This window comes from Mangifera indica, chromosome 5 (genome assembly GCF_011075055.1).
Source record: "Mangifera indica cultivar Alphonso chromosome 5, CATAS_Mindica_2.1, whole genome shotgun sequence".
NCBI classification, from domain to species: Eukaryota; Viridiplantae; Streptophyta; class Magnoliopsida; order Sapindales; family Anacardiaceae; genus Mangifera; species Mangifera indica.
In genome coordinates this window covers 14,305,225-14,332,786 of record NC_058141.1, presented here as the reverse complement: position 1 = coordinate 14,332,786, position 27,562 = coordinate 14,305,225, and the positions used below count along the sequence as shown (strand labels likewise).

The 27,562-nt window shown below is 34.0% G+C and overlaps 4 protein-coding genes across 14 annotated transcripts; 2 read left to right on the top strand and 2 right to left on the bottom strand.

The window, feature by feature from the left end:
• Positions 1-341: 341 nt before the first annotated feature.
• Positions 342-4,238, bottom strand: LOC123216004 (nuclear transport factor 2). Its single transcript, XM_044636346.1, has 9 exons — positions 3,933-4,238; positions 3,645-3,779; positions 2,891-3,200; positions 2,395-2,651; positions 1,733-1,946; positions 1,333-1,454; positions 1,190-1,258; positions 897-978; positions 342-806 (listed from the first exon to the last, which is right to left on the bottom strand). The coding sequence occupies exons 1-9, from the start codon at positions 3,960-3,962 to the stop codon at positions 673-675; spliced, it is 1,353 nt and encodes a 450-aa protein (XP_044492281.1). The 5' UTR covers positions 3,963-4,238; the 3' UTR covers positions 342-672.
• Positions 4,239-6,225: 1,987 nt separating this feature from the next.
• On the bottom strand, positions 6,226-15,677 carry LOC123215784 (pre-mRNA-processing factor 39-like). 9 transcript variants are annotated; one of them, XM_044636017.1, is made up of 16 exons: positions 15,523-15,650; positions 15,059-15,169; positions 14,404-14,895; positions 13,793-13,905; positions 12,967-13,196; positions 12,174-12,341; positions 11,086-11,461; positions 10,697-10,780; positions 10,452-10,595; positions 9,273-9,425; positions 9,068-9,184; positions 8,303-8,383; positions 8,043-8,192; positions 7,671-7,970; positions 7,295-7,411; positions 6,226-6,670 (listed from the first exon to the last, which is right to left on the bottom strand). In XM_044636017.1, the coding sequence occupies exons 3-16, from the start codon at positions 14,858-14,860 to the stop codon at positions 6,551-6,553; spliced, it is 2,610 nt and encodes an 869-aa protein (XP_044491952.1). In that variant the 5' UTR covers positions 14,861-14,895; positions 15,059-15,169; positions 15,523-15,650; the 3' UTR covers positions 6,226-6,550. The 9 variants fall into 9 exon arrangements, with proteins under 9 accessions (XP_044491952.1, XP_044491951.1, XP_044491954.1 ...); XM_044636016.1 differs by lacking the exon at positions 15,059-15,169 and having other exon boundaries at positions 15,523-15,677; XM_044636019.1 differs by lacking the exon at positions 15,059-15,169 and having other exon boundaries at positions 13,793-13,902; positions 15,523-15,677.
• Positions 15,678-17,446: 1,769 nt separating this feature from the next.
• LOC123215785 (mitochondrial import receptor subunit TOM9-2) lies at positions 17,447-18,079 on the top strand. The gene has a single exon (XM_044636026.1). It carries the CDS (start codon positions 17,526-17,528, stop codon positions 17,853-17,855), a length of 330 nt encoding a protein of 109 aa, XP_044491961.1. The 5' UTR covers positions 17,447-17,525; the 3' UTR covers positions 17,856-18,079.
• A 3,604-nt stretch (positions 18,080-21,683) lies between these two features.
• LOC123216937 (homeobox-leucine zipper protein ROC2-like) lies at positions 21,684-27,153 on the top strand. Of its 3 annotated transcripts, none has more exons than XM_044637618.1 (9): positions 21,684-21,839; positions 22,855-23,213; positions 24,084-24,194; positions 24,399-24,602; positions 24,831-25,008; positions 25,857-26,104; positions 26,197-26,313; positions 26,405-26,693; positions 26,968-27,153. In XM_044637618.1, exons 2-9 carry the CDS (start codon positions 22,941-22,943, stop codon positions 27,000-27,002), a joined length of 1,455 nt encoding a protein of 484 aa, XP_044493553.1. In that variant the 5' UTR covers positions 21,684-21,839; positions 22,855-22,940; the 3' UTR covers positions 27,003-27,153. The 3 variants fall into 3 exon arrangements, with proteins under 3 accessions (XP_044493553.1, XP_044493552.1, XP_044493554.1); XM_044637617.1 differs by having other exon boundaries at positions 26,405-26,696; XM_044637619.1 differs by having other exon boundaries at positions 26,405-26,696; positions 26,811-26,980.
• Positions 27,154-27,562: the final 409 nt, after the last annotated feature.

Sequence of the window (27,562 nt, the reverse complement as noted above, 5' to 3'; positions counted from 1 at the left end):
ATCAACTTGTATTTCAGCAATGTGCACGCATCATATGCTAATTTTATCGGGGAAACAGAAGAAGGTGATAAATGTAGTGTACCAGATGAACTGGATACCATGGGTAAGAGACTTCACAGAGGAGCCTAGAGGGAGAAGGAAACCTTGCAGTAAAGTTCTGCAGTCATTCTACTTATTTGATGTCATAAATCAACCAAAACAAGCTACTGGTTACTGACTGTCAGAGATGAATCTTAGGCAAGTTACCAGCGAGGAAGATGCATGGGAAGGTAATGTACTAGCATTATCAAATTGCATCAAAAAACAAAACAGAGAATATGGACACGCAAGAAAAGCTGATATACGAAAATAGCCCATCACATTTCCTGCGAAAGAAGACACAACGTCCCAAAAATATCCCACCTGAATATGCATGATAAAAATCATTCAAGGGGGGAATAAACATATTCTGAAACAATAGAAACGGCAAAAGAAAAGTACCTCCACACTTGCATCACACAATGGCACACCCCATAAAGTTCCATTTATATTTCTCATGAATCCAAGAAAATTTTGAACCACAAATCAGCAAACCTCAGCCACCCTCAGATCAAAAAACCTATGAGGAATACCTCTAACAATTTTGCTGTTAATATTTGTCTCCCAGCATCCCAGCTTTCATTGTGAAACTTTCTAATAGAAACCATTGCCTCTCAGTCTGTTGTAGTCACCACCATCTTGGGTACTTCCCCTGCCCAAACCACGGCCACCATAGCGCCCACTCCTAGAGGTCTCTGTTTGGTAGCTGCTTCTGCCTCTTCCTCTTCCTGGTCAATCAAATTTGGATGACAGTTCAAGAAATAAATAAAAATTTGGCCACTCTGAAGCATGAAAAGAGAAAAAAGTGAACTACATACTTCCTCCTCGAGAGGTACTGCTGCTGTTTGGTCTTCGCTCCTCAATGTAGATTTGTCTTCCAGCCAACTGTATAGGAGATGCCTACAGAAAGAACACAAATTAGTCAGGCAAGTATTGCAGAATCCACAAATAACACAGAGATTTCCAGCAGATTTGTTATGAGTAATTCGTCACAGCAGATGATTTATATAAATTTTTTGAGGCTTCCCGTGGCCTAGCACGCACACAAATAGCATGATATGCTCACGTTTCCAGCATAAAGAAATGAAATTTCATAATAACTAGAACAAACCTGGATAGCAATTTGAACAGAAGAAATGTCCTCAAACTCAACAAATGCATAGCAGACACCAACAACATCCTGTGTAATAAATGTTAAATTAGCCCTTTTCCTCACTTAAAGAGAGAATTTTTGTGTGATGGAAAGGAACACACCTTACGGTTTCTAACAAACACACCATCAGGTTTGATTCTGCCAAAGTTCTTAAACTCCTGCTCAATTTCAGCAGCAGTGATAGTAGAAGGCAAGTTTCTCACATAGACAGATTTTACTTCACCTGTAAAGATAAATATTCTAGAATCAATATGACTCTGCTAAGCAATAACATCAAAACCCTTACCACATTCAATGAATTCAACAATTTTGAATGTGTCTCACACATAGACAACAAACTTCTAAAAACTAATTAAAAGCAATAAGATTGCCTTTTTAATTAATCAGACAGAGAAGACATGTGAAACTATCATGCACAATGGCTCACATTAAATAGTTGATGATCCATACCAAAGATATTTCTCATATCAAGCAATGCATCCTTTGCAGAGAATATGTTACCTTCTTCAATGGTAAAGCTTTCATCTGCTGCATCAAATCCAGATTCAGGCACATATGACAAAGATCCAGATTCAGGCACGTAGGAAGATGCATGATTTGACTGCTGAGATACAGGCTGTTGGGCATTATTAGAGTCTGATGTAGTTGGGGCACTTTTGTTGAACGATGGTTGAGTAGCAACTGATGATACATACGGGTTCTTAGCTACTCGTAACTACAGTATTTTCACCATAAAGGGAAAAAAATCATAATTAGTCCAACTCATACACCTAAAAATGGTTTTCACCAATTAATCAGAGCAAATAAAAAATGTTGTATACCACCTTCCCAAGCAAATTATGTTCTTGTAAACTATTACAAGATTTGTATCTCCACTCATGAATGAATCATGATCATGCCCCCACTAAGAATGGTTAATCTATCTCTAGACATGACTATACTTTCCCACTCACAAGCATAGACTTGTTGTCATCATAGTTTAACAGGATTTTTTTCTCACAAATAATGGATAAAAGTGGTTGACAATCTCTTGGTGTTGTTAGTTTAAACCATTTGAAGATACATGCAGAGGTAAATGCCTAAATGCATGCACAGACATCTGAGAACTTATATCCACACAAAAAGAAAGAGGATGACGGAAAGACAGCAGAAATTGCACATACAATGGAAGCATAGGTTTTCTTTGCAAGCTCGCCCACAGATTCATCAACTGCAGCTACTGGAGGGGCCTGAAAATTATTCAAATCAGTTTGATACAGGGCAGAAGTTTCCTCCACAGGATTTTCCTCCACAACAATTTCGGCTTCAGGGTCTTCTTGCTGCTGAGGCTCTATGAGATTGTACTGGTCAGTTGGCTCATCTTCTATATGAACCGAGTTCACATATTCCCTGGCCTCTTCTTCCAAATCATAATTGGAAACTGCAAAACCCAATGAGTTAGAAAAATCACTATAAAACTTAATTCTCTCAAGTCTTAAGCTGATATTAGGTAACTGTTAGACAATAGTGAACAATTTGCAAAGTTTAATCAAACAAAAGTTCCACAATATGATTGAAGAAAATCTATAAGCTTAGTTAAAAGTTAAAATAAGTTACATATATCCTTTAACATCAGATATTGGAACTGTTTGATTCCAGTAAAAGATTTCCTATTTATACCTGGCTGCTCAGGGAGAGGGCTAGAAGCATCTAATTGAGCATCAAATTTGCTTTCTGACAGTGCAGGAGCAGGATGTTGGTAAATTGTTTCCTCGTCGATGAAGTGAAAAATATCATTGAGAACAAAGTAACCTTTCTCCTGAGGGGCAAGGAAAAAGGTCTGCACAAACTTCCTTCTGCCGCTGAAATCTTTGGTTTTGACTGAACCTGTAACCATAACCATAACTCCACCATTCCAAGAACCGAGAGAATTGATTGTCTTGATCTCGATTGCAGTAAAATTTAGTGACATCACAAGTGAATAAATTTGCTACAGAAAATGATAAATGTAAGAAACAAGGAAAAAAAACAAACAGAAAAATCTAAATACATCGCTTAAGGAACAACTTCATTCAATTAATAGAAAGAAAGAATCCATAAAATATGGCAGGTTGATATATTAAGCAACATTTGATAATAACAGATGCACAGTTCAAACCACTGAATTAAAAGTTTTGACCATTCACAAAAATTAATATATAAAATCATTGTATATAACACATAACACCAACCTTTCTTATTCATATTAATAAATATGTAATAATCAAGAAAACCAACCCAAATATCAAAAGAAATTAACCCACCAGCTATTTACCAAAGAAATACAAAGAACAAAAGGGAGCACTAAACAAATTCAAAACAACAGGTAACATAGTTGCAAATTACAACTTAACAAAAAAAAAATAAAAAATACACAAAGAGTAAAACTACTAACCAGCATTGAAGAAGCAGAGTCAGCCGAATCTCCGTCAATCCGAATCATGGAGCTGGCATCGGAGTAGAATTGGTGAACCAGATCAGGCTGTTGCTGAAGTACCTGATAGTATTGCCCCACAAAGTAGGAGCCAACCTGAAACATTCCAAACAATCATTAACAAGAAAAAAGAAAGCAAAAAGCTTTTCCTTTACATCTATGAAAACAAGAGAGATGCAATTGGTTATAGGATTGAATATGCAATTAATTATAGGGTTAAATATGCAATTGGTTATTCGATTGAATGACCTGAATTGGTCCTGGATATGAAGAAGCCATTATTTGTCAGTTGAGAACAAAAGGTAGCATGCAATGAAGGGAATCCCTTAAAACCCTCTTGATAATGATCGATCACAGATCCACAGAGAAGTTAAGTGCTTCAAAACCCTAATCTAAAAGCAGGGTTTATGAGTAAAAGCTTATATCATCGTCTTATGCTTGGCGGAATTGATGTTAGGGAAAAGAGAAGGGTTTTGAGAAGGAATAAAAAGAGAAAGACCAAGATTCAAGAAAGGGGGTTTGGGATTTGGATATAGATGTGTGACCGTGTGTGAGTGTTTGATTGGTAAATAATAATAATTATAAATTACTGGGATGGCTGCACTAAATCCTAGCCGCCCATCAGGCGGTCTATTTTTGGAAAATTAAAAAACAGCAGTCTGATCTGAAAATTATCAAACTCTCAGTGGGCGACACTGGACTGAATTTTCTCTTAGGATTTCTCATTTGTTTTTCTTTTTAGGGGGTTTTAAGATTATGTACTCTGATTAGCTGAATCTGAAAGTTACCTATTGTGAGAAAGTAGAAAAGTTAAATGGATGACCGAAATGTCAATTGGAGTTGTTTGATCTCAGTGTCGTCAATCCAATATTTGAGTATTTATATTTAAATTCAAAATTATTTTTATTATATTATAATATATAATTTTATAATTTATTTATATAATTTAATTTAATAATTAAAATCCTTTGATTGAGTAAAATCAAATAATAATAATAATAATTACATCATCAATCATAATTTTATATTATTTTGTATAAATAAGAAGATAATACATAATATTTAAAGAGCAAAGCTACATGTACCCAAGCTTGGTATACAAAATCATACCCATTGATGTGGCAGCCAACATGGCAGATGACATCTCATCTGCCACATTAGCAATTTACCACATAAGAGGAAAAATTTTCTTCAAAAAATTTAATAGATTGTGTCATATCTTTATTTTATAAAAAAAGGGACATTTCATTAATTTTTTTGTTATTCTTTTTTCAGCTGATGTGGTAAGTTGTCAACATGGGACATGAAATGGCATCTGTCACGTTGGCTGCCACATCAGTGGGTATCATTTTGGGTATTAATTTTGGGTACATATAGAATTATTCATATTTAAAAGTACATGTTTTCAAATGTTGTTGAGAATTCTTTTGTTAATGGGGACTTTGGTCCATGTATGAGTACTATTTTTTAAAATGTTTCAAAAAAGGTGGTTTTTACCGAGGGCACCTTTGGTTTCAAGTAATTTTTAAATAACCAAAAGTAAAATATTATCACTTTAAAGATGATGTAGATAAATTATTTATAATATTTGATAAAATTTAATAAATATAAATAATTATTATATTTAATTAGATATAATAAAATAATATTAAGATATTATTTTATTTAAATATTTTAAGTATAATTATTTTAAAATAAGAGTATGTTAATTTAAAAAATTTAATAAATAAGAAATAATTATAATAAAATTAATATTATCATAATAATTTTTTAATATTTAAGATTGAGATTATAATATAATAAATAATATTATATACACAAATAATAGATAAAACTTTATACACAAAATAATGATATATCATTATATGATTAAATAATTTTAAATTAAAAATAAAATAATACTTAATTATATAATAATATATATTTATTTATAAAAGAATTATACATGTAAATTTATTATAATTAAATTACTTTTTATAGCCTCTTCTATTACCGAAAATCTGTCACCACTAAAAGTAAGTTTTTCTTTATTTTAAAAATGTTGATGTGACAGAAAGTTCATTGAACTCTTCAATGCACGTCATACATTCAAGGGAGACCGAAAAGTCAAAGGGCACATGCATTTCATTAAAATGAGATTATTTTACAATACTAGTGTGAGACGCCGTTATCAATAGTTGGTTTAATAAACTCATCGGCCATTGATTCCAAAGTTTACAGATCGGTTTAGGCCAAGTCGCAAACATAAAAGAATTTTCAATAGAGAACGATTTTAAAATGAATTAGGTACATTGCAATTGTTTTGGATTGGTTTGACTGATATGTTTGCAATTGTTATGATGGGAATAGATAAGAATCAATTGTGGTATTAAATTATATGGTGTAATTCATTCATTTGAATTATTATGACATGTTATGCTAGATTTAATTTCCACTCTGTATAACGAGTAGGAATTGAACATTTAAGTCTAGCCCAATACTTAATTCAATGGTAAAATTGACGAGGCACAAACTATTTCCATGAGGGCAAAAGACCTGAGACTAGACAAATTCTGCGTAGTATACTTCATCAGCCAAAAAGTAAAACTGCTGAATAATCAGTTTTCAGAAAAAAAAAAAAGGGCCAGTTACCTAAAATACATAGTAGCATGTTTACACTTCTAAGAAGTTACCTAAAGACCAGTGTCAAAAATAATAGCACTCTCCATCCTCCCCTCTCCTCTGGTCTTTTCTGGCTACATCATCCTACGTTTTAGGAATCAAAGTTACAGGTATGGTCAAGCCTACACAAAAGCATTGAAAATACATTAAATTAAAAAGGGGCTTCAGGACAGCAAAGGGTGTATGGTACAAATCTAGCTTAGCTCTTAATAATAACTTCCATAATAGGCCTGTGGGACTGCGGCAGTGGCTGCAGGTTGCTGGGCTGGAGCTACTGTTGCTGCTGCTGCTGTTGGCTGTGCATAACTTTGTTGGGGAAAGGCAGACTGAAAATACAATCAGACGACTAAGATCAGCTCTAAAGAAAAAGATTTGGGCCTACACAAATTCTGCATAGTATAACTCATTTCATATGACTAAATCAATGTTAAGAGTGCCCTACCATCAGTTACATGGTTCAACAAATTTCTAAGATGACAAGAAGTTTACGACTCTGGGATGCACTGGTCGCTCCTAATAGCTGCTAACCTTATATGGTCCACTGTCCTAGGCAGCTATCAAGCGAATACCCGTGTTCCCTTACCAGTGAGGTACTCCAATTTTTATGAATGGTCACAGAAATGGTGAAAGAGAAATTTAAAAAAAAAAAGTCGAAGTACAGCAGCAAAACCTAAAAGAAATAATAGAACTAGAAAAGCAATGAAAACAAGATGATGTCCAAACATCATCAACACAAAACATAAGTAACAACTTTATGCAGGTCCAGAGAACATCCAATATTCCCTATTAATAGAGGCAAGATATCACAAGGTACTCAGAATATGAGAATGAAAGATTTCATTCCATGAAAGAACAAATGCAGAAAATTGAACTGGGAAATATAACAGGAAATAAACACTGCTATGTTTTGAACCATCCAGAACTACCATTGCAGCAGGAGCATTTCATACCTGAACGGGATAAGTAGGAGGATAAGCACCATAAGCAGCAGTTTGTGGTGCTGATGTTGGTATTTGAGGAGTAGCATAACTACTTCCATAACCACTATATACACCGTATGCAGCCTGCTACAAGTGAAAACTTGCTGTTAAGAGATGAAACACGCATCGTGTATTATATAGCAACATTCGTGTAAAGATGTGAACAAATGGAAACTAGTTTTAAATTGTCATATCTACAGACCCTCATGCAGCCCTTTGAGCCTGCAACTCCAAGAGATGCAGTGCTCAAACGTTTAAAAATATCCTCCTCTAAACATAAAAAACAACCATGCATTATATAACCATCCCAAACTACTTTTAATGAGTCCTTTAAGTGGCAAATTACCTGTTGACCATAGGCAGGGTATTGCTGTGCCTGTGCTTGTGTAGCTGGTGGCCAAGCTTGGGGCTGCACACCATAACCAGCAGTCCAAGGATTTTGAGCACTTGGATAAGCACCAATCAAAGAATGGGCAGGGGACGGAGCACCAGAATATGATTTGGCCATCTTTGCCCTCTCTGAAGCCAAGAAATCCTCAGCATGACGTTTTTTTAACTCTGACATACTCCTATGAGGTAAGAACAATTTTGCGTGCCGGTCTTCAGCCCTCTTGATGGACTGTGAATCTCCAAAGAGACCGAGAAACTGCTAGATCATTTGCAAACAAATGAGTGTTTCAATCACACATGTTCTTTTTAAAGAAATTTTATGTATTACCTCCACAAAAATGCAAGATAGCTCTTCCCTCTCAGCAGCACTTGCAGTGTTGGAGGTATCAGGATTGGGCACAATAAACTTGTCAACTAATGACTCCAAATAATCAAATTGCCTTGGTGGAGACTGAATTGACTCAAAATGAATCAATGCCTGCATGATGATGAACCAAAAAATATTGGGCTACACAATGAAAGAAAATGAAAAAGAGTATAACCCATCCGTATGTGTGCATCTGAGAGAAAGGGTACAAGTGTGCAAACCTCAAGAAGTGGTTTTGATAGTTGTACATGCTCAAGTGAGTTGACAAGAATTTCCCGAGCCTTCTCTGCGTTTCCAGAAACCTACCAATAGACAAGAGCAAGCAATAAAAACTCTAGTAAACTATCAAAAACAAATTGCGAACAGACATCATAAATCTCAAGAATAATTACGATAATATTTTTTAATTAGTACATTAAAGAGAAACAGAACACAGAGGGATGACCCAACAAACTCTTCAACCCTAAACCTAATGTGTTGGATTACTTCATACTTCATGATTTCTACTGAATGTCTTATTAAAATGGACTATTTAGGCTCTTCCAAACACTTAGCTGCAAAAATAATCCAAAAATTGACAAGAGTTAATTTTCTGTGACGAAGGTAACAAAATGTTAAGGAACAATTATACAACTGAACTGTCCAAAAGAAAGGAAAATGCAAGTTGGGAGAACTAAAACACAAAAAATGAATGACAAGGGCAATCATCAGCAAATCAATTCACAAATGCTAGGCCTAACTACTAAGTGTAGCAGGCTAGATTGAATACTTTGACAAGAAATTTCAGACTGTATACTTTATATTATAGGAAAACTTATAATTTTCCTTCAAATTGAAAAACAATTAGACGTAGTCATTGAGTTAACTCTGCATAGTCACAAATAGATGACCCAACAATGTACACTATAGTGGTCATCATATCCTAAAATAAGCAACACTCTGACAACAATAAGCACATGTGAAAGTAATCTCGTAAGCCAACCTACCAAGCAGACAAAACGAGAGTACTGTGCATACAACATTGGTAATGTTTGTGAATGTTCTTTTCCCTTCTCAATGGCAATAGCCTGTTCATATAAAGAAAAGGCATCTTCAAGATTGCCCTGCAAAACCAATAGATACAACCAAGTTAACACAAACAATAAGTTTATCAAAACAGGATCCCTTAACATATTGCTTACATAAACTTACCAGCCGATGTTCCATGTTTGCATGCTTGATAATGGCTTCAAGAAGGCCAGGAGAAATTTCAGTATGAACAAGTTGATAAGCTGCTCGAGCACCATCTATATCCACATTCTGCTCCTTGAATCGGGCAGCAAATAGGTGAATCTCCGGCACTCTCTGTTGAAATTGTGGTAATAAGCATATAACTCTCATAAGTAAATCAGAGAAGCAACAGAAATTTGTTAACCATTATCCTAAAATATTGCATCAAAATCTCTTATGGCAGTTATGTTCAAAAGTAAACTTCGAGCATCAATGTCCATCACAAGCAGCCCAAACACAGATAATTTCAAATGAAAGAACAAAACTATCCTTCAATTGATGTATATGATGCCCTAGGAACCAACAAATATCTGATCACTTCACATTAAATAAACAATGAATAATAATAATGATAAAAAAGATATAAAAGAGAAATAAAAGTGCCCAATACTAATTTATAACGCTCACGATAATCAGCAAAATGGGTTAAACTAAAAAATAGAGCAAAATAAAACAACCAGCATTGGCAAATAGCTCTTTCTCATTCACCATATCCACTAATCCTCTTCTTCTGGCTGCTGCCAGCATTTCCTAATTCAGGTTCTACATTTCCAACAGATATATTACCTGATGTTACAAACTACATCTTAACTATTTCTTAAACTAGGAACCCACACTCCACAACCATTTCAAATATTTTGAAGAGAGAGAATTTTCAGTTTAGTAATAGAATGAATATGAATTTTTTTCAGGTTTTATTTTCAATGACATTTAACTTTAGATTCCCATAAAATCACTTTTCTCTAAAACAATATACAAAAAATTACAAGTAGGGATTCAAAGCACTATTTCATTTCAGACCAATAATTTACAGTAATACTCATCAGAAATGTTCTAACATGTATCTGTGTCTTGATCACCCATCTTAATTTTTCAAAAATGCTTTCAAGCAAAAAACTTTATCAATGTGAACAAGCAAACACGTTTTCATGGCAATGCAAAAAATATATCGCATGGCCAAAAGTCAAAGTTCAAGTTAACTCAGAAACATTTATTATTTAATTACATGCAGGAACAGAAGCTGCCAAAAATAAATCATATGTTGCAGTGATACAGATAAACATTTAAAAAAAAAAAAAACTAAAGATTCATATATAATACCTTGACAAAGACTTGAGTTGCACGAGCAAGGGCATTATCTGCCAGATCCATACTTCCACTGGCTTCCATGCACAACACATAGCGTATCCAGTATTCAGGATAATTCGCACATGCTATTAAACATCTTTCATATAACTTCACCACCTAACCAAACAAAGAGAATCATTACTGGTTACAAAGTACCATGATCTATCATAAAAAGAACCAAAGAAGTAAAGCACAAAAGAGATATGCATAAGAAATACTCCATTAGTAGAATAGAGAGGCCCCTCATATACAGGGACCCTCCTTTGCCTGACAGATAGATGGTTAGGAAGACAAGAACACACCTGCATGCATAACATGGGAACTTTAAAAAGAATAAAATTTACTATACAGCACACTACGAACCTAAAATGTCCATGGACAAATGAGGGTTTGAAGTACTTAGCCTTATAGTAACCAAATTGAAGGCCCATGCTTTAGTCTCAGTTCAAATTCCCCGTTTAAAAAGTTGCTTCACCCAACGATTTAGCCAATAAAGCATATGATGCAGAAGATATTACTTAACTGTAAGTCAACTTATAATAAAGCGGACAACTAAAAATTACAAACCACAGATTCTCAATGATGGATTGCTAACAAACCCAAATACCTTATTGAAGTCTCCTTCTCTTTCTATAAAATCCAGATAATTATGCCAATTCTCAAGCTCCGCAATACTTAGTGGCTTCACATGAAAATAGGGTCTCCTAATAGCTGTTTCAAAACCAATGATCTTAGAATCGAACTCTTTAGCTTTCTTATACATCTCTTCTCTAATGGCGATATACTTCTCCAACTCCTCTGCTTCTGTTAAGCCAGCACTTACAGGTTTAAAAGAATGCTCAGCTGCTTCAGGTTGGTCCTCTCCCTCATTTGCTTTTACTTCATCAATGGCCTCAGAAATTGCTTCAGCATCAGTAGCAGCAGTTGTTTCCTCAGCAATCCTCAACTCTGACAAAGGTCGACTTCCAGTGAACTCCTTAAAACTGTAAATTGCACCACTAAGTTTATTAAAGGGGTATAACAAATCTGTATGATAATATTCAATCTAAATAGCAACAGTCAACACATATCAAAGCAAAATGATTTGCATATTCCTTATGCATGATGGCATAACATCCCAAATTTTCTTAATGAACTTACAAAAAATTCAAAAAAAAAAAAAAACCAGAAGGGCCTCATACAGCAACATAAAATAAAGCAGGGAACTAGATATATCACACAATCCACTTTAAAAACAATTGGTACATAGTTCCATTAAGAAGTAATACTTTCCAAGAGCCTTATAACCATATTCTTACAAGCCACATACTCAACCATATGCCAAAATATATGACAAAATATTTCCGTAAACACCAAACCTTAAAAGAAACGCATGCCACACCAAGACATCATAAGATAAACTTCATAATCACAATTTCACAAACCATTCGCTCAACTCAGACATTCCAAAGCTGCTTGCCCATGCTTTAGACAAACACTGATTAGGAGAATGCAGACACACATACATGCCAATAAAGAAGTCAATTAAAAAAACAAAGATCAAACTCCAAAACCAGCTACAGCACACCACAACTTTTCAAACATGCTCTTCATTATAAAAAAATGGAAAATATTAAAAAAAATTATCCACTATAAATATAACAATAACTCAGTATACAACACAAACAAATAATTGCTATCATAACAAGAAATTACCTGCTGAAATGCCGATCTAATTGCTGATTCGGATTTTCCAACATCCTAGTGTAAATCATGGCAACACGACTCCACTCCTGCTGTATGTACTCATATTCAATGTATTTCTCCCAGAGGGGGAAGGAAAGGTAATCTGTTCCAACATATGCCAAACCCCGTTCAAAAAGCCTGAAACACCATCAGTAATAAGAAAATTGTTATAACATATATATAAATATATTCAGTTGACACAAACATCCAGAAAATGGAGCAGCTGCACTAACGTTGAAGGAGAACAATTCACTCTTAACAGCATATGACACATCCAAATGCTGCATTTACCTTCCTGATAAATATCATACTATGTCTGAAATGAAGCAGTGAAACAGGCCATCTTAGCCCTTAACTGGATGAGATCTTCCCAGCAGCATTTTGCAATATGATGAACCCCGGAGTGTCAAAGTCGAAGACAATTATAATTTAAAAATAACTACTTGACTACAACACAAGACCTTCAGGAATTAAAGAGAGAAAGGTATGAAGAGGCCAAACAGAGTTTTAATATCATAAATAACTATATGACTATGAAAAGGGCCTCTTGTTCAAGAATTTGCAACAAAAGAATGATCCAAAAAATATTTAAAAGTGCAATCCCATCTAAACTTTCCGCCAGTGTAATTGCTGTTGCAGGAATACTGAAATGATGTTAGAAACAACAAAACAGATCACCAGATCCTTGTGACTGGAAAATTCACACAGTCACCATCTCCCAATGCAGTTAAACAATGGCAATATAAAAATAAACAACTATTACCTTCGGATAGTTTCTGGATCTCCATATGTGTTTATAGCAAATATGCTGTAATGCAACCAAATATCTACCGAATATGTCACCCCTTGAACAGCTCGTTCATAAACCTCTACAACTTTGTCCATGGACCCCATGCGTGCCTCATGATCAGCATACTTCTTCCAATAACCATAACACAAAGGAAATTCAGCCAAAAAAGCATCATAAACTCTACGTATCTTCAGTATGTTATCCTGCAGAAAACACATGATATTAGGTCAACGCAAAACAGCCATTACCCGCATGCAATGCAAATTGGAAAAACCAGCCAGTGGATCTGTTCCAGTGAGAAGTAATTCATTGTTCTATTATTCTTCAATATTAAACAGGATGTCCTTTGGGATACAGACAGACCCAAAATAATTCTTTGATATGAAAAAGATTATCTTAGGGTACAGGAATAGTTAGAAAGTTGATATTAACCTCCATTCTAAGTTACAGACACACCTAATCTGTAGTCAGCAGAGCCATCAGAAACAAGAAATTTGAAAATACTCAAAAAGAAAATAAACATATACTTGAAAGGAAATAAAAATAAAAACTACGGCTGAGATTGCATGCTCTAAATGCATGCATCACATATAAAAAAAGGTACCTAATTCTCTGCTTTCAAGGTTTGCAATTCAACACTCACAATGGATATCAAAAGACAAAATTGACTATCATAGAGATTGCATTGCATCACAAAAATATGCATACAAATAGCTTGTGCGATCTTCTCTTGCAATAAATTACAAACATACACAGCCAACAACACTAACTGTTAATATCAATTCTTAAACAAATATACCTCCGCCAGCTTCTCTGTCTCTTCAAGTAAAGTGGTCCATGCATTAAAATCAGACGAATTAGCCTTCACAATGCTCCACAATCGATCTTCTTCACCTGACATTGCTGACACTACTAATAAAAGGGGGGAAATTAACAATAGAAATCTTAACTTTAGAAGAAAAAAATATATGTTTTCTAAAAAAATTGTCAATTAACATACCAGTAACCACTAACTGTGAATTATAAAGTTTCTAATGAAGAAATACTCATATATTACTGGTAGCCACAATATCAGTGGCATGTAGATGATATTATTAGATGAATACTGTTGCCAAGTACTTATTTCAAGTTCAAAAGGCAGCTATAATAAATCCCAAACAAGCCAAAACAAGAAAATTGAGGTTAAAAAGGAAACCATTATATCTAGATATTGGCCCCTAAAAATGAACCCAAGATGTCCAAGAAAATATATGAAGGGGAAAATATCAATTTAAATTAGGAAGAAATATTGTCATAATCAATCCAAAGTACTGGTTAATAACATTCCAGCCAAAGGCAGTGTGGGTTTCTATGGCTTCAAATTAGAAAAAATCTAAAACTTAGATGAAGTTTAGTATGACAAAGACATACCCAATCCATCCACAACACCTTGTCCGCTGGGAGCTCCACTTCCAATACCTAAAGAATTTCCATTTTCCATTGTAGTTACATGTCCAGTTTCACTAACATTGCCATTTAGAGAACTATAACTGGCAGCATGTGATGGGGCCATGGATGCATTTTCCAAACCAGTAACATTATCCTTTGTGGCGGTGGCCCCAGCAGCTGGAACTTGTTGCATAACAGAATTAGGATCCATATTATAAGCATTCCCATCACTTAAACCAGAACCAGCAGCAGGTACAGTATAAGTTCCATCCACTGAAGCACCAGAGGCAGCAAAATCTCCAGCAGCCCCAGAGGCAAAAGCACCAGCATCAGGAACAGAATTTGTGCTGGCACCAGCATAACTAGTGTTTGTGTAGCCTGCAGATGAATAACTCATGACAGCAGATGTTTCAGCAACTAGAGTCTCACTGTCTCCCATACCCGATGAACAGACTATCAGTTCCACTGTAGAAGCTGCAAGATTTAGAAGATAATTCATCACAAACAAATTCCTCTTTTTACATTTCCAGTACATAATATCACTTTTGATGGTTCGTGCTATCAGTTCAATCTATTTTTGTATGAGTACTAAACAAAACAATATTAAGTAAAGAGATACTGAAAAATTACCCCAGACCTTATTTGTCTTCAGACAATTTTGCACCCAATCTTCTACTGATACCATCACTTCAATATACAGGTTACTCCACAAAATGTTCGGTCATTTAATCCAATTACTTGTCAATGCCTAGTTGATTATAAAACCGGCCACAAGTCCCAGCAAACATACAATGAGTCTGAATTCGTACTCATAATTACAATTTTACTCTCTTTCACTTATAATTGTAGCTGATAATTCACTTCCTATTAGTATCAAGAAACAAATTTAATTTGTAAACTAGAGCAAACCCTATGCACTTGAAACTAGCACGAGATTCTAAAATAATTTCTTAGAACTTAGTAACATACATTTTGAACAAAGAAAATAAAGAACAAACCCTAATCCGACGGTTATCGCGCTTAAACCCTAATCAAAAGCAATTAAGAACGTAAGTGTAACAAACGTAAGAGATAAGGAAAAAGCAATGGCTGTGAACTTACTAGAAGAGGAGAGACGGAGCAGTTTCTGGAGAGTTCAGGATTTGGTTTCTGAATTGAAAGGTTGTTCGTAGGCTTTGAGTATTGCTTTCCTGGCAGGGGCAAAAGAATTGCAAATAAGGAGAGAGCTAGGGCTCTGAATTTGCTGCGTGCGTGCCTCTTATAAGTGAATGGATGGCGCTTTTGCTTTGTGATGGATTTGATATTGGCCTTCCGATTAAAAGACCCGGTGATCAGATAACTTACTTGACTTGGGGGAGCTTTGGGTGAGTCACGTGGAATACTCTTTTCTTGCCACGTTAGCTCCTAAATTGAAACTAGGATTTAGGGCCGGTTGGTGTGGCGCCTGACGCCTGGCAAATGCTCACTTCTCAACTGGAAATCGAAAGTGGGCCTGTAAATATTGGTATCAGCTTCAGCCCAGGGCCCGTTTCTTGGGACAACGTATGAAAGTGATTTTCTAACGGTTGGTGAGTTGGAGTTATCTCCGCTTAGATCTTTATCCTCCGTTGTTAAATTCTATCGAGCCATGACCGATCCAATGTTACCGGTAAGGTGGCGTGACAAGAAGTCGACATCTTTGTTTGATGATGATGAAGGAAAAACAAATGGATTCAACATAAATAGAGTCGGATATGCGCATGTGGTACATCAAAAAAAACCTATAAGCCTTAATTAATTATTGCGGGAAATTTTTGAAAAAATTGACAAATAAAATGCTTAAATAATAAATTTATATAATTATAATTAATATTTAAAATTAGTTTAGATTACTTATAAAAAAACCAATAAATAATAAAGATAGAGTAATAATTGATATTTGTATTAAATGTTTATGACATTTTATGATTTTATTAAAAAGAAAAAAATTAATATGTATAATAAAATGGTCATCCCATCCTTTTGTAAAAACAATTTTTACAAACAACAATGAATGATGAATGGGTAATAGACTTTTCAAATTTAATACAAAGAAAATTGTTATTTTATTAAAGTTCATAGAAAAATTAATTATTCAAACAAAAAAAATATAAAGTTTTGGTACCGATTATTTAGTCAAGCATATTTTCATATTTTTTAGCATATTTATTATAAATTTAATAAATCTATTTCAATTTTATTACCAAAATTTAATAGTGGGCAATTTGATGTAATTTTTTTTAACTTTAAAAGGGATGAAAAAGTATTTATTATTAATTACCATCTATTGAATGTTTGATGAAATAATATATTCTTATTTTTTATATTTGAATAAGCCATTTTCTCAATATATCTATTAAAACAAGCCTATAAATTTTACCGTTAAATAGTATGTATCATTTTATCTAAATACTATAATAAAAGTAAACTTATCATTTTGTCTCTTAAATTTAAAATATTATAAGGTATAAGCACATTTTTTAAAACTAATTAGAGATAATACATATTTTTCCTGTAATGATTAGAAAATTATATTATTCATTTTTATATATTTTAAAAATACGTTATAATATTAATAGTTTATAATATAATGTTTATACATATAATTTATTATATTTTATTTATTTTTGGAATATAATTATATTTTTTAAATTATTAAGTGGTTTTTACAATTTTTAAATATAAAAAAACTTTGAATTTTTTCTAATTTTAAAAATCTTTAATATTTTAAAAAATTATAATTTACCCTCAATTATACAGTTATATGCAATTGACACTATTATATATAATTATACTAATAAATTATTTTATTATTTTTAAATTAAAATAATATAAATTATGATAGAAAATTTATTCAATAAATTTTGGAGGCATTTAAAAATTAACAAATTTTATAACAAATTCAACAAACCGTGAAAAATGGTTTTTTAATTTTATTGGTCCAGAATGTTATTACATAAAATATTAGGTGGAATTTTATTTTCGCCACCTACTAGTAAGCATTAAGTCTTGGGTGCGAACCTCGCACGCTCCCACGAGGAGGGCAAATTCCGTTTCGCTCACCCCTTCTTCATACATATTACACAATGGCTTCCCAGCCCCGACGAGGCGGAGTCTCCCTTCCGGACCGGCGGGCCCCGAAGAACAACAACCAGAGTGGCATCATCGCCAAGCTCACTAATTCTCCGATCGTCTCTCACGGCAAACAAGCAGCATGCGAGGCCGTTTATGTCTCCAAGAAGCTTCTCCGCAGCACGGGAAAGGCGGCGTGGATCGCGGGCACCACCTTCCTTATTCTGGTGGTCCCATTGATTATTGAGATGGATCGCGAGCAGCAGCTAAACGAGCTGGAGCTCCAACAAGCCAGCCTTCTTGGAGCTCCACCCGTCAACCCGACACACCCGGTTCCGAGGTAGATGATTTGCTTGCTTTTGTGTAAGTGTTTTCCTGGAGAGAAATTTGAATTACTCTGCAGATGTAGTTTTTTTAAAACTAGAATAAAGTTTTGAGTGTAGTATTGAGATTTGAGGTAATCAGGCTATTATAATGATAAATTTCATTTGTCTGTTTCAAAGGTTTGCTTTAAAACTTCATTTGTCGTTGTTTTAGTTTTATACTAGAACTATTTGTTGTTTGGTTATGAGACCCATTTTTTTCTCCTGTTTGCCAATGTTAGGAATGTAATGGCTTTAGTATCAGATGTATGATTTGAAGTAAATTACTTACACAAGTTTTTGGGTAAAAACACGGTGTCAAAATATTAGAATTTACTGTTGACATTCAATTTCTAGACGAGCTGGTTCATTGAAGACTGGTGCCATCAGCTAGCAAAAGATTGTGTGGTTGAAGGATTCTGTTTAATTTACTTTCAATTTGATTAGCTTCATCTGCTGCTTATTTGGTTTGGATCTGGAAATATTGTTTTATGTTCAGTAACGAGAAAGGAGAAGGGGGGGCGGGGCACGGGGAGGGTGGAGGGATGAAAATGAGACAGAAATTATGGGGTTCTCACTGTCTACTCCTTGAGGTTAAGATGGATTGGAAGAGAATTCATTGTTTGTTCATGCTTAACATGATTTGCTAAATTTTGTTCTGTAAAAGGATAAATTCTCTTCTCATAATGGGGCTTATACTTTTTGGCCATTGTAGTGCACATTCTTCTCCTTTTGCATTGTTTCTGTCTTTCCAACCAAAGAAGTTTTAGTGCAAACCTGTGGGGTTAAAGTCTTCTATTGGTGCCTTAAGGGTCCTTCTTGCCTTAATGCAACTAACAATCACAGGAAATGTTTGTTATTCACAATCCAGGAAATTGGTGGTGGTCTCACAAGGCAGAAAATATATGCTATGGAAGGATATCTCTTTCTCAGTCAATGAATTTGCTTTTGATTAACATTTACTATTCATAGCCATAAGCATGTTGGTTGATGAAACGGTGATGATATAACTATGGTAAGGTCAGTTGACTAGAGGGTGAAACAAAATGTTCTGTAAAAATTTTTTATCTATCTTGGGAAACTAGCAAGAGTTTTTTTTTGGGAGGAGGGAAATAAGGTTGTTACAAAGTTAATACACAGTAATAGTTGACCTGACAATTTTAGGGGTTCACTAGTTTTTGTGCTATCCTTTCATCTACCATGTATCTTGAGACTGAGCTTCCTTTCTATGTAGTATAATTGGTGCAGTACTGTTTCTAGTGCTAATGGTTCTCAGGAGTCATGAAAATTTAGTAAAATCATCTGGAAGTTTTGAAATTTTTTGCAGGCATAGCAAAATAATCCTTGAGTGCGCCTTATCATGGTTTTCTTTGTGCAAAATGCATTGTTTGGTTTGTCGTGAAATATAATTTGTCAACCATATAACAATAAGCGTGTTAGATTAGTATTGTCTGATTTTCTGTTACGATGATACTTGTTTGAACAACAGAATTGAGGATAAATAGCTAAGGCACTGTTGAACTTGAAACTTGGAGTTTTTTGCATTTCACTTTTCACTTATCATGGTGGAGGATGATTGGATTAGGGAGGAAGGGAAGATGGGTGACTGATGAGATGATTGGGTTAGGGAGGGAGGGAAAATGGGTGACTGATGAGAGGCAGAGATTTTGCATGAAGGGAAAAAAAGGGGCGGTCGCTATTAAGGGAAAAAAGAAAGAAACCTTAACACGGTATTTGGTTTTTGGGACAATGATAATTGTACCCTTATTATTAACAAATTTTATTAACGATAATCATTGACATATTAGTATTTGAATTTTTTAAAATTAATAGATGAAAATTTGACAATAGACTAAACCTTTGGGAGAATAAGGAATCAGTCTTTTTGGCCATTCATTTTTCATACATGCCCCTTTAATACAATAACGATGATGCCATATACTTTTCATTATTCCTAGTTGATTAAAATGGCATATGACTTGTGACTTAGTAATATTAAACTCATATGGTGGACATACATACAAAATGGATGGGCATCAAAGTATTAGCCAAAAGTGTCTTGGGATTGTTGAGAGTGTGAATCAGTACTCTAAAACAAATTGCTTTTCACCAAGACTAAGAGGGCCAGGGAGTTTTCTTTAATTTTTGCTCTTTTTTTCTTTTTACATCAAAAGTTCTTTCCTCGAAATTAGCTTACCGCATCTTCAAAATCCGTATAAGTTTCAACTGTACAATCTAATAGACGATATATACAGTAAGAAGGCAAACACTGGAAACTTAAAAATGGAATTAGCAATGTGCAAGGGTGACAACGCCAGAAAATTGTACACATGGTTGAAAAAGAAACAAAAATAAGACGGCCTAGTCATAGAAAGATTAGAGTTTAGAAAAAAATTCGTTGCCTTACTGGATTTTTTTTGGGAAAATGAAAAACTTTGTTATTTTTGGAAAAATCTCAGCTTCTCGACTTGCATTTTCCCTGAACAATCAAAATCATTCCCCAAACAAGAAACTCTCTCTCATTTCTCAAAAGCTCCCTTGCACTTATCCACTTGCAGTCTTTCAAAAACTTTCTCACTTCTCAAAATCTTGAAATCATCTTCTCGCATTCATATTACTCTTTCTTTCCCTTACTTTTGTCAAAGCTTTAACCTCAACTCCTTTTCAACCCCTCAAAGTGTCATTTTAATATTAAAATAAGAGAAAATAGCAACTTTAGTATTGATGTGAAGGTATTAAGTACTTTAACCCATAGCATTAATATTAAAATTTAGGCCCAAAATTTGTTCACATCCCAGGTAGAGTGAAACCCCAAAGTGACATTTTTTAACTTTTAAAAATTAAAACACTCATTTATGAATATAAATTTTTAAAAAAATTTAACTACAATTAAAGATAAAATCGTTTTTTTCAAAAAAAATTTAAAAAACATAAAATTTAATATATTTTTCCCTAAAAATTTTAAAAACTATCAATTTTACCATTATCTAAAATTTTCAAACTTTAAAAAGTAACATTCCCTCCCAAACTTTGAGTTTTCTTCCTCTCATCTTCGACAAATAACAATCGATTTTTCTTCCTCTAGGTGAAACCTCTTCCTTCAAAGACCTCAAACTATATTTAGATCAAAAAATTTCAAACATCCTTTGTTTGAATCATAAAATCCAACTGAAGGAGCCCTTCATCTAGACAACGAATGCGTTGTTTAGACAAGTCGTCGTCTTAGACGATGATGATGAGAAGAAGACAGTGCATCCAGACAAAGGATTCTTTGTTTGAATTTTTTGATCTAAACATTGTTTGAGATTACCAAAGAAAGAGGTTTCACCAGGAGGAAGAAATACAAGCTTACGTTCTCCAGAGATGGTGACTAGAGTTAGGAGGAGGAAAACCCTAAGTTTTGAGAGGAGGGAAATACTAGTTTTCAAAGTTTGAAAACTTTGGGTAAATGTAAAGTTATTAATTTTTAAAATTTAGGGAGGAAATATAATGAATTTTATGTTTTTTTAATTTTTTTGGGTAAATGATGATTTTGCCCTTAATTTTAACTGAGTTTTTTAATGAATAAATATTTAAGTTTTTAAAAGTTAAAGGAAAATACTTTGGGTTTTTATTATACATTGGGTGAGAAATAGTATTTTAGGCCTAAAATTTGCAAAAATTAATTGTTAATTGTATCTTTTTTAATATTGAAAGTTGGGAAAGTGTAATTAAGGAAAGTAACAGGCAGATATCCAAAAAATTAATTAAATTATTAAAATTAATTAATGCTGATTACTGAGGCGGTTGTCAACTCACGTGCATTGCTCGTGCCCGCGGTCTGGAGATTGAAACGTTAAAAACACGTCACTCAAAATTTTCATACGGCGGGAAACAGAGACAGAAACCAACTATAACTCCAAAGTCCAGACCAATCTCTGTCTGCACAATTGGTTATTCAATTTTACTGAAAATCATCTCGAGAAGGTCTATTTATACTAATCTTTATATTCTCTTCTCCCCCTTCTCAAGTTTTTTTTGGTTGTTAACCGATCAATTTTACTGTTGATTTTGATTATTCCTTAGGGTTATTGTGGTTCTGTTTTCACTTTTTTTTTTTCAATTTGTGGTAGAGCTTTTCTTGGAAAAACGATTTCATATTTGTTTGATTTGATGACGACGTGAATGTTTTTGAGACTCTTTTGTATTCCTTTGGTTGATCAATTCTGAGTTGTGATTGGTTAATATTTTCTAGGTTTTTATTGACCGATCTAACAACTGTAGAATTAGGTTAAATTAAATTAATTTGAATCTCAGATATATTGATGATATCAGCTCAAATTTCAAAATTATTTCACTTAAAATATGATTGGCTTGTATGTATTAATAAATTTAATCAATTCAGATTAGTTTGTGAGAAAATTGGCTCAACACTACAGAGTTAAGTCCTAATGTTCTTTATGTTGTTGATCAATGATAGTTCTACTCACTTGGATGGTAAACACATTTTAATTTCTTGGCCACAATTAGTCTGTTCATTTTATAAAAGTGTAAAAAATATTCATTGTATGGACAGAATTTTGTTCATTATTTGGAACTTCTTTTGGAATCTGTTGCAAAGTTTTTATTCCTAAGATTTTGTGTATCAAGAAAAAGAGTTGAACCATGTGATATCCTGTTTTGCAAGACTAATCTACTAGTGTTGTTAATTATTTAACTTGGTTCTTTTGCTTACGGATACTGATTATGACAAGGAACCATGTAAGAGTTATATGTCTAGAGATAATTGTTAGCATTAGTTAATTTACTTGAGGCAGAATGAATTGGACTAGAACCAGTTATCAATTTGCATCTTGATAATAAAGGACAGTGCAATTTGCAATTGTCGGCTGGTCTAAGGTTTCACATCATGTTATCTATATTTATACCATAGCTCAATTCTTTAGCTGTTTGCAGTTGGTCTTTTGGTTTCTTCTTTAATAAATGTTTTACTATCTAGCAGGGTTTGGACTATCTTCTCAGAATATTTCCTAGCAGACTGATAACTCCACTTGCTGTAAAAATCAGTGTGCAACTTAGACCATTGTTATGTCTCTCAATATTAAAAGCACATTGGTGAACAGTGAGTTCCTACAACTACAAGAGGCAAATAATTTTGTCAAAGCAGCTTACAAGGAACTTATGACAATGGCTTATGAAGCAAAAACTTGGGTTGTTGGAACACCAGCAGTTGGTTCAGTTGAAGATTTCCTTTCGATATTCCAAAGTTCGCCTCCATCTGGAATGAGAGCTGAGTGTTCCATTGAAAGTGCTTTTCTTCCAATTTCTCCAGGAAATTTGATTACCATCTTAATGGAACCGGTAAGACCTTAAGTTTGGCACCATGCCACCCTTTATAAACTGTCTAAGTCAAATAAGCACAAACTTGGGTGTGATTGTTTATCCTGGATGATACTGGATTGACTGTCCCATTATGAAAATAGAAGAAATTAGATGACCATAGAGAATGGTCACTTCTGTTTCTTCGTAGTATGACTCTCTCCATTTTTGGTCCATGTGCTTGACATTATGGTGCGGATGGGTATGGCTATGTTATTGTGAAATTCCAGTGATGAGTGTATGTAATACAACATTTTTTTAGTGTAAATGGCTGATAGGACCTTCTGCAAATAAATTTGAATATATTCATTATGTGTCGGTGAAGATTATACAATCATGCAGGGAAGAAACTCTTTTAAGATAATTTGTAAATTATCTTTGCACTTTATGATACTTTAATCAGTGCTTGCAAATGAATTTGATAATTGAAATGTGCAGGAATTATGTAATGTAGTCCACATACATTGAATTTTCTTTTAATTTGAATTTTTGAGGTTTGCTGAAATTTTTGACTGCTTAAATTCCAGTTTCACCTTTTACAGTTCGCTGAATAACATATCATTAAATGGTCAAACTCCTCATCTTCTAAATTGTCCAAAATTTAAAGTTCTTTCTTTTTTTGGTTACAAAGATGGCATCGCCCTAGGAAGTTTAATGACAAATGAAATTTGAAATATGAAACAATTGTGACTACTGTGAATATGGCAAGTGTGTTAATTTTGATTTTGTAGACCAAACAAGAGAAGATGAGTTTGTAGTACTTTCTTCTTTTACCCATTATATTTTTATATTATCTTCTTTTACCCTTTATATTTTTATTGTTGATGTTGTTTTTCCTTAAAATCTTTACAGAGTCAGTGGCCTTCACTTTTGCCTAACATTGTACTTGAAGGATCAAGCCATGCTCCTACTGGTGTTTTCCAGTGGTTGGATGATGATAACTCCAGGACATTCTATGCAATGGTAATTTTTCAAGGGCACATTTTATGATTTTAACCTATCAGTTCTCCTCCAACCATGTATCACTATTTCTAGGATGAGATAATAATATTGTTATTATGTTTGGTGGCTGTTTTTAGACTTATTTAATCAAAATCTGATCTACTTCAATTAGCCCACCTACTGATCCATACAGTTTGAAAATGATCTTCATCTACATACTTTTAGGTTGATGCCGAATTTCAATTACCAACACCGTTTGTGCCAACAAGGAAATTCCGTTTCTTAAGATGCCTAAAGATGATACCACCAGGTGTGTGGGTGATTGTTGATTTATCAGAAGATTATTTTATTCATACACCTTACTCTACCATGAAGAATCGGCGTAGGCCTTCTGGGATAATAATCAGGACGCATGGTGATTCTTGTGAGGTTAGTGTAACATTTTCTTTTTTAATTACATGTAATATATTCGCACTTTGAAATAATTTGTTTTACTTTTAGAAGGTCTAATCTACTACATAACTTATCCATGAATTTTTGTATGTAAAACATTTTCACTCTGCAGTTTTGTTCTACTTTTACGAGGGCTACTTTGTTGCATTTCTTATCCTCGAATTTTGTTTTTTCCCAACTTGTTAGTTTATTTAACTTGTGCAGGTTATATGGATTGAGAGTGTGGAAGTGGATGCATGTCTAGATCAAAACAATATATTTTTAAGTATGGTAAATTCAAACCTGGCATTCTGTGCAAAGCGATGGGTTAGTACATTTCTACAGAGGTTGAAGCGAAGTGTTAGTTCATTTACCAATCTTAAGATACCAGTGGACCACCAAGGTATTGCATTATTTAGTCCAAGTAGGTTTTAAATTTCTGGAAGGAGGCAATAATATACAATTTACTCATTTTTGGTATATATGTTTACTTCAATATATGTTATAGAAAGTCAAAATTGGTTGATGTATTGTTTACTGAAGGGAGAAAATAGATATAATTCCCAATTCCTCATTTCTATTAAACAAATCGTGCTATTCTGCATAGATCAACTCAATATACATTGAGAATCCCACTTTTTTCTATATCTCACAGTCTATTTTTTGCTTTTAAATTGGATAATGATCTGATATTGCCCTGGCCGATCAGGTACTAATTGGGTATCAGTAACTGAATAATCTGTAAAGTTTCATTGATTGGGTTGCATTCTCTTCTCACCTAGTATTTCATGTTATTTTTTGTAGCAGATATAATGGTCAAGTTTTTTAAACCTTCTACTATGGTCTTCTTACCTGGTTTATGGTTTGTATTTGTTACTTATTTTGAAATTTACTTGTGTTTCACTTGTCTTAATTGTGCATATTTATTGCTTGACAAGAGTTTACTGATTAATAATTTTAATAACATAAGGTTCTTGAAGTACTAAGCATGGCTGTAGGGTTCATTTAGTTTCTCAGCTTTATATACATTCTAGTTAATAAGTTACAGAAAGTATTTCCAAGAATTACATAATCTTTAACATGCGCTCGAATTAAGAGGTAATGTTACAAACATTACTCTTTTCTTGGGTATCTTATTGTCTTTGACTGTTGGGATTCACTAGGTCCTTTATATTTTAGAATTGTGCCGCATTTACTTTCAAGTCTCCAAAGTTGTGAAATTAACACATACTTAAATTGTGGGTTGTGCAGCTCAAGCAGTTATGCTAAAATTGACTGACTGCATGGAGATGATCTATTTTAATTGTGTTAGTGAAGCTCCCAGTGCATATAGATGGGATATTATATCAGACCAAGGGGTGAGGATTTTGTGGGATAAAGCTATGTACAATTCACATACGCTGGGCTGTAACACTTTTGTTGGATTGACTAGCTTCCGTGTGCCGGTAAAACCCCTTAGGGTTTTCAATTTTCTGGTCAAAAGGAAACTTGAATTGCAGGTAACTGCAACTTCACAACTCAACAAAATGTTTTTGTAAAACTTCTGGTTTCATTCTACATGAACTGCTAATGGATTTAATACATGTTGCAGTGGCCTAGTTTGTTAAATGCTGAAGAGCCTGAAGAAGTGATTAAGCTTGTGGCAGAAGATGACAGTAACTGTATTACTTTACATAGGAAAGTAGTTCCTCAAAATGAGTCCACCGAGGTGCTAATTTTTCACTTTGCCTTACTGATTCATTCTATTGGTCATCATAGTGTAAACATTTTTCTCACATGGGAAGTTTTTTACTTTGCAGCGTTATGAATACATCTTACAAGAGGCTTCGAAAGAGGAATTCTGTTCCTTTGTTATCTCATCACCAATAACCCAATCACATATCAATGCTGCTTTTTCCTCGGGAATGATCACTAAACACTTAAAACCATCAGGTTTTGCAATAATGCCTGATGGGTCAGAGGGTCTAGAGTCAGATGCCTCTTTAGTGACTATTGCTGTGCAACAAGATCTTGATGCTGCAGAAACTTCTCGAGCCATTGAAGCCATGAGAAATGTCATCATTGCTATGATTAAAGAGATAAAAGAAGAAGGTAAACTCCACAAAAGAGCTATACAATTGCCATATTTTGAACAGATTTCTGTTCTTAGAATATCTCTTGAATGGAATTCGCAAATAAATGGTTTTGACTCACAATATGTCACAGATGCTAAGTATATTGTGAAGGCAGCTCACTAAACCCTCAGCTCTATGAGGTTTTAGTTGATTTCTTCAACACAGTCAGTTTTCACATGGTTATCTTCCTCTCTGATAAAAATGCTGAGGTGTATTCTGATGTTGTTTTATCATGCATGTTGTTGCAGTCACAAGTGACGGGAAAACATCAAGTCAAAGTTAGGACTCCACCAATCTGGAAACGAGGCACAATCGCTTGTATAGTTTTGATGTGCTCAGTTTTGCAATTCTTAGTCTCAATTTTAAATCATGTAACATTGCTTGTTATACAGTGAAACTGACTAAACAGTTCAATATATTTCAGATTATCATAATGCAACTGCTATTGGCTTAGTGACTCAAAACTTGCTTTCCTGATATTGAGGCAAGTTTGGTTTCATAGGTGAATTTGAATGGCTATATTTTTTCGGGAAGTGCCTTGTTCAAGACAATGGCTTCGTTCTAAAACAAGTTGTTCCGTCGCATGAACTAAAAAACAATATTTTCCACCTTTCTGTCAAGTTTTGACGTTAGTTTTAACTGGTGAAGGGGTATTTTCGGTATTTTTCCTCTTTCCCCCACTTTCCTCTCTCCTCCTTTTTCTTTCCCTTTACGATCAACTCATCGTAGTTGGAAATTTTTCCCGTGTCCTTTTTACGCTCTTTTCCTCCTTTCTTTATTATTCTCTTTTCCTACTACTTTCATTTTTGTATTGAAAGAATTCTTTCATTATTTTTTTAAATT

Bases quoted from the DNA above. Each gene is read 5' to 3' on its own strand.
- LOC123216004 (XM_044636346.1), bottom strand. From the start codon at position 3,962: ATGGCTTCTTCATATCCAGGACCAATTCAG. The intron at 1,455-1,732 runs GTAACATATTCT...TTATCTTTACAG, and splicing joins AAGCTTTACCATTGAAGAAG to GTGAAGTAAAATCTGTCTAT. The intron at 807-896 runs GTATGTAGTTCA...TTGATTGACCAG, and splicing joins CAGTACCTCTCGAGGAGGAA to GAAGAGGAAGAGGCAGAAGC.
- LOC123215784 (XM_044636016.1), bottom strand. From the start codon at position 14,860: ATGGGAGACAGTGAGACTCTAGTTGCTGAAACATCTGCTGTCATGAGT. The intron at 13,197-13,792 runs GTATATTTGTTT...TGTTTTCTGCAG, and splicing joins AGACAGAGAAGCTGGCGGAG to GATAACATACTGAAGATACG. The intron at 11,462-12,173 runs GTAATTTCTTGT...TGCAATTTACAG, and splicing joins TTAGATCGGCATTTCAGCAG to TTTTAAGGAGTTCACTGGAA.
- LOC123215785 (XM_044636026.1), top strand. From the start codon at position 17,526: ATGGCTTCCCAGCCCCGACGAGGCGGAGTCTCCCTTCCGGACCGGCGG.
- LOC123216937 (XM_044637617.1), top strand. From the start codon at position 22,941: ATGTCTCTCAATATTAAAAGCACATTGGTGAACAGTGAGTTCCTACAA. The intron at 23,214-24,083 runs GTAAGACCTTAA...AAATCTTTACAG, and splicing joins TTACCATCTTAATGGAACCG to AGTCAGTGGCCTTCACTTTT. The intron at 26,697-26,967 runs GTAAACTCCACA...ATGTTGTTGCAG, and splicing joins TAAAGAGATAAAAGAAGAAG to TCACAAGTGACGGGAAAACA.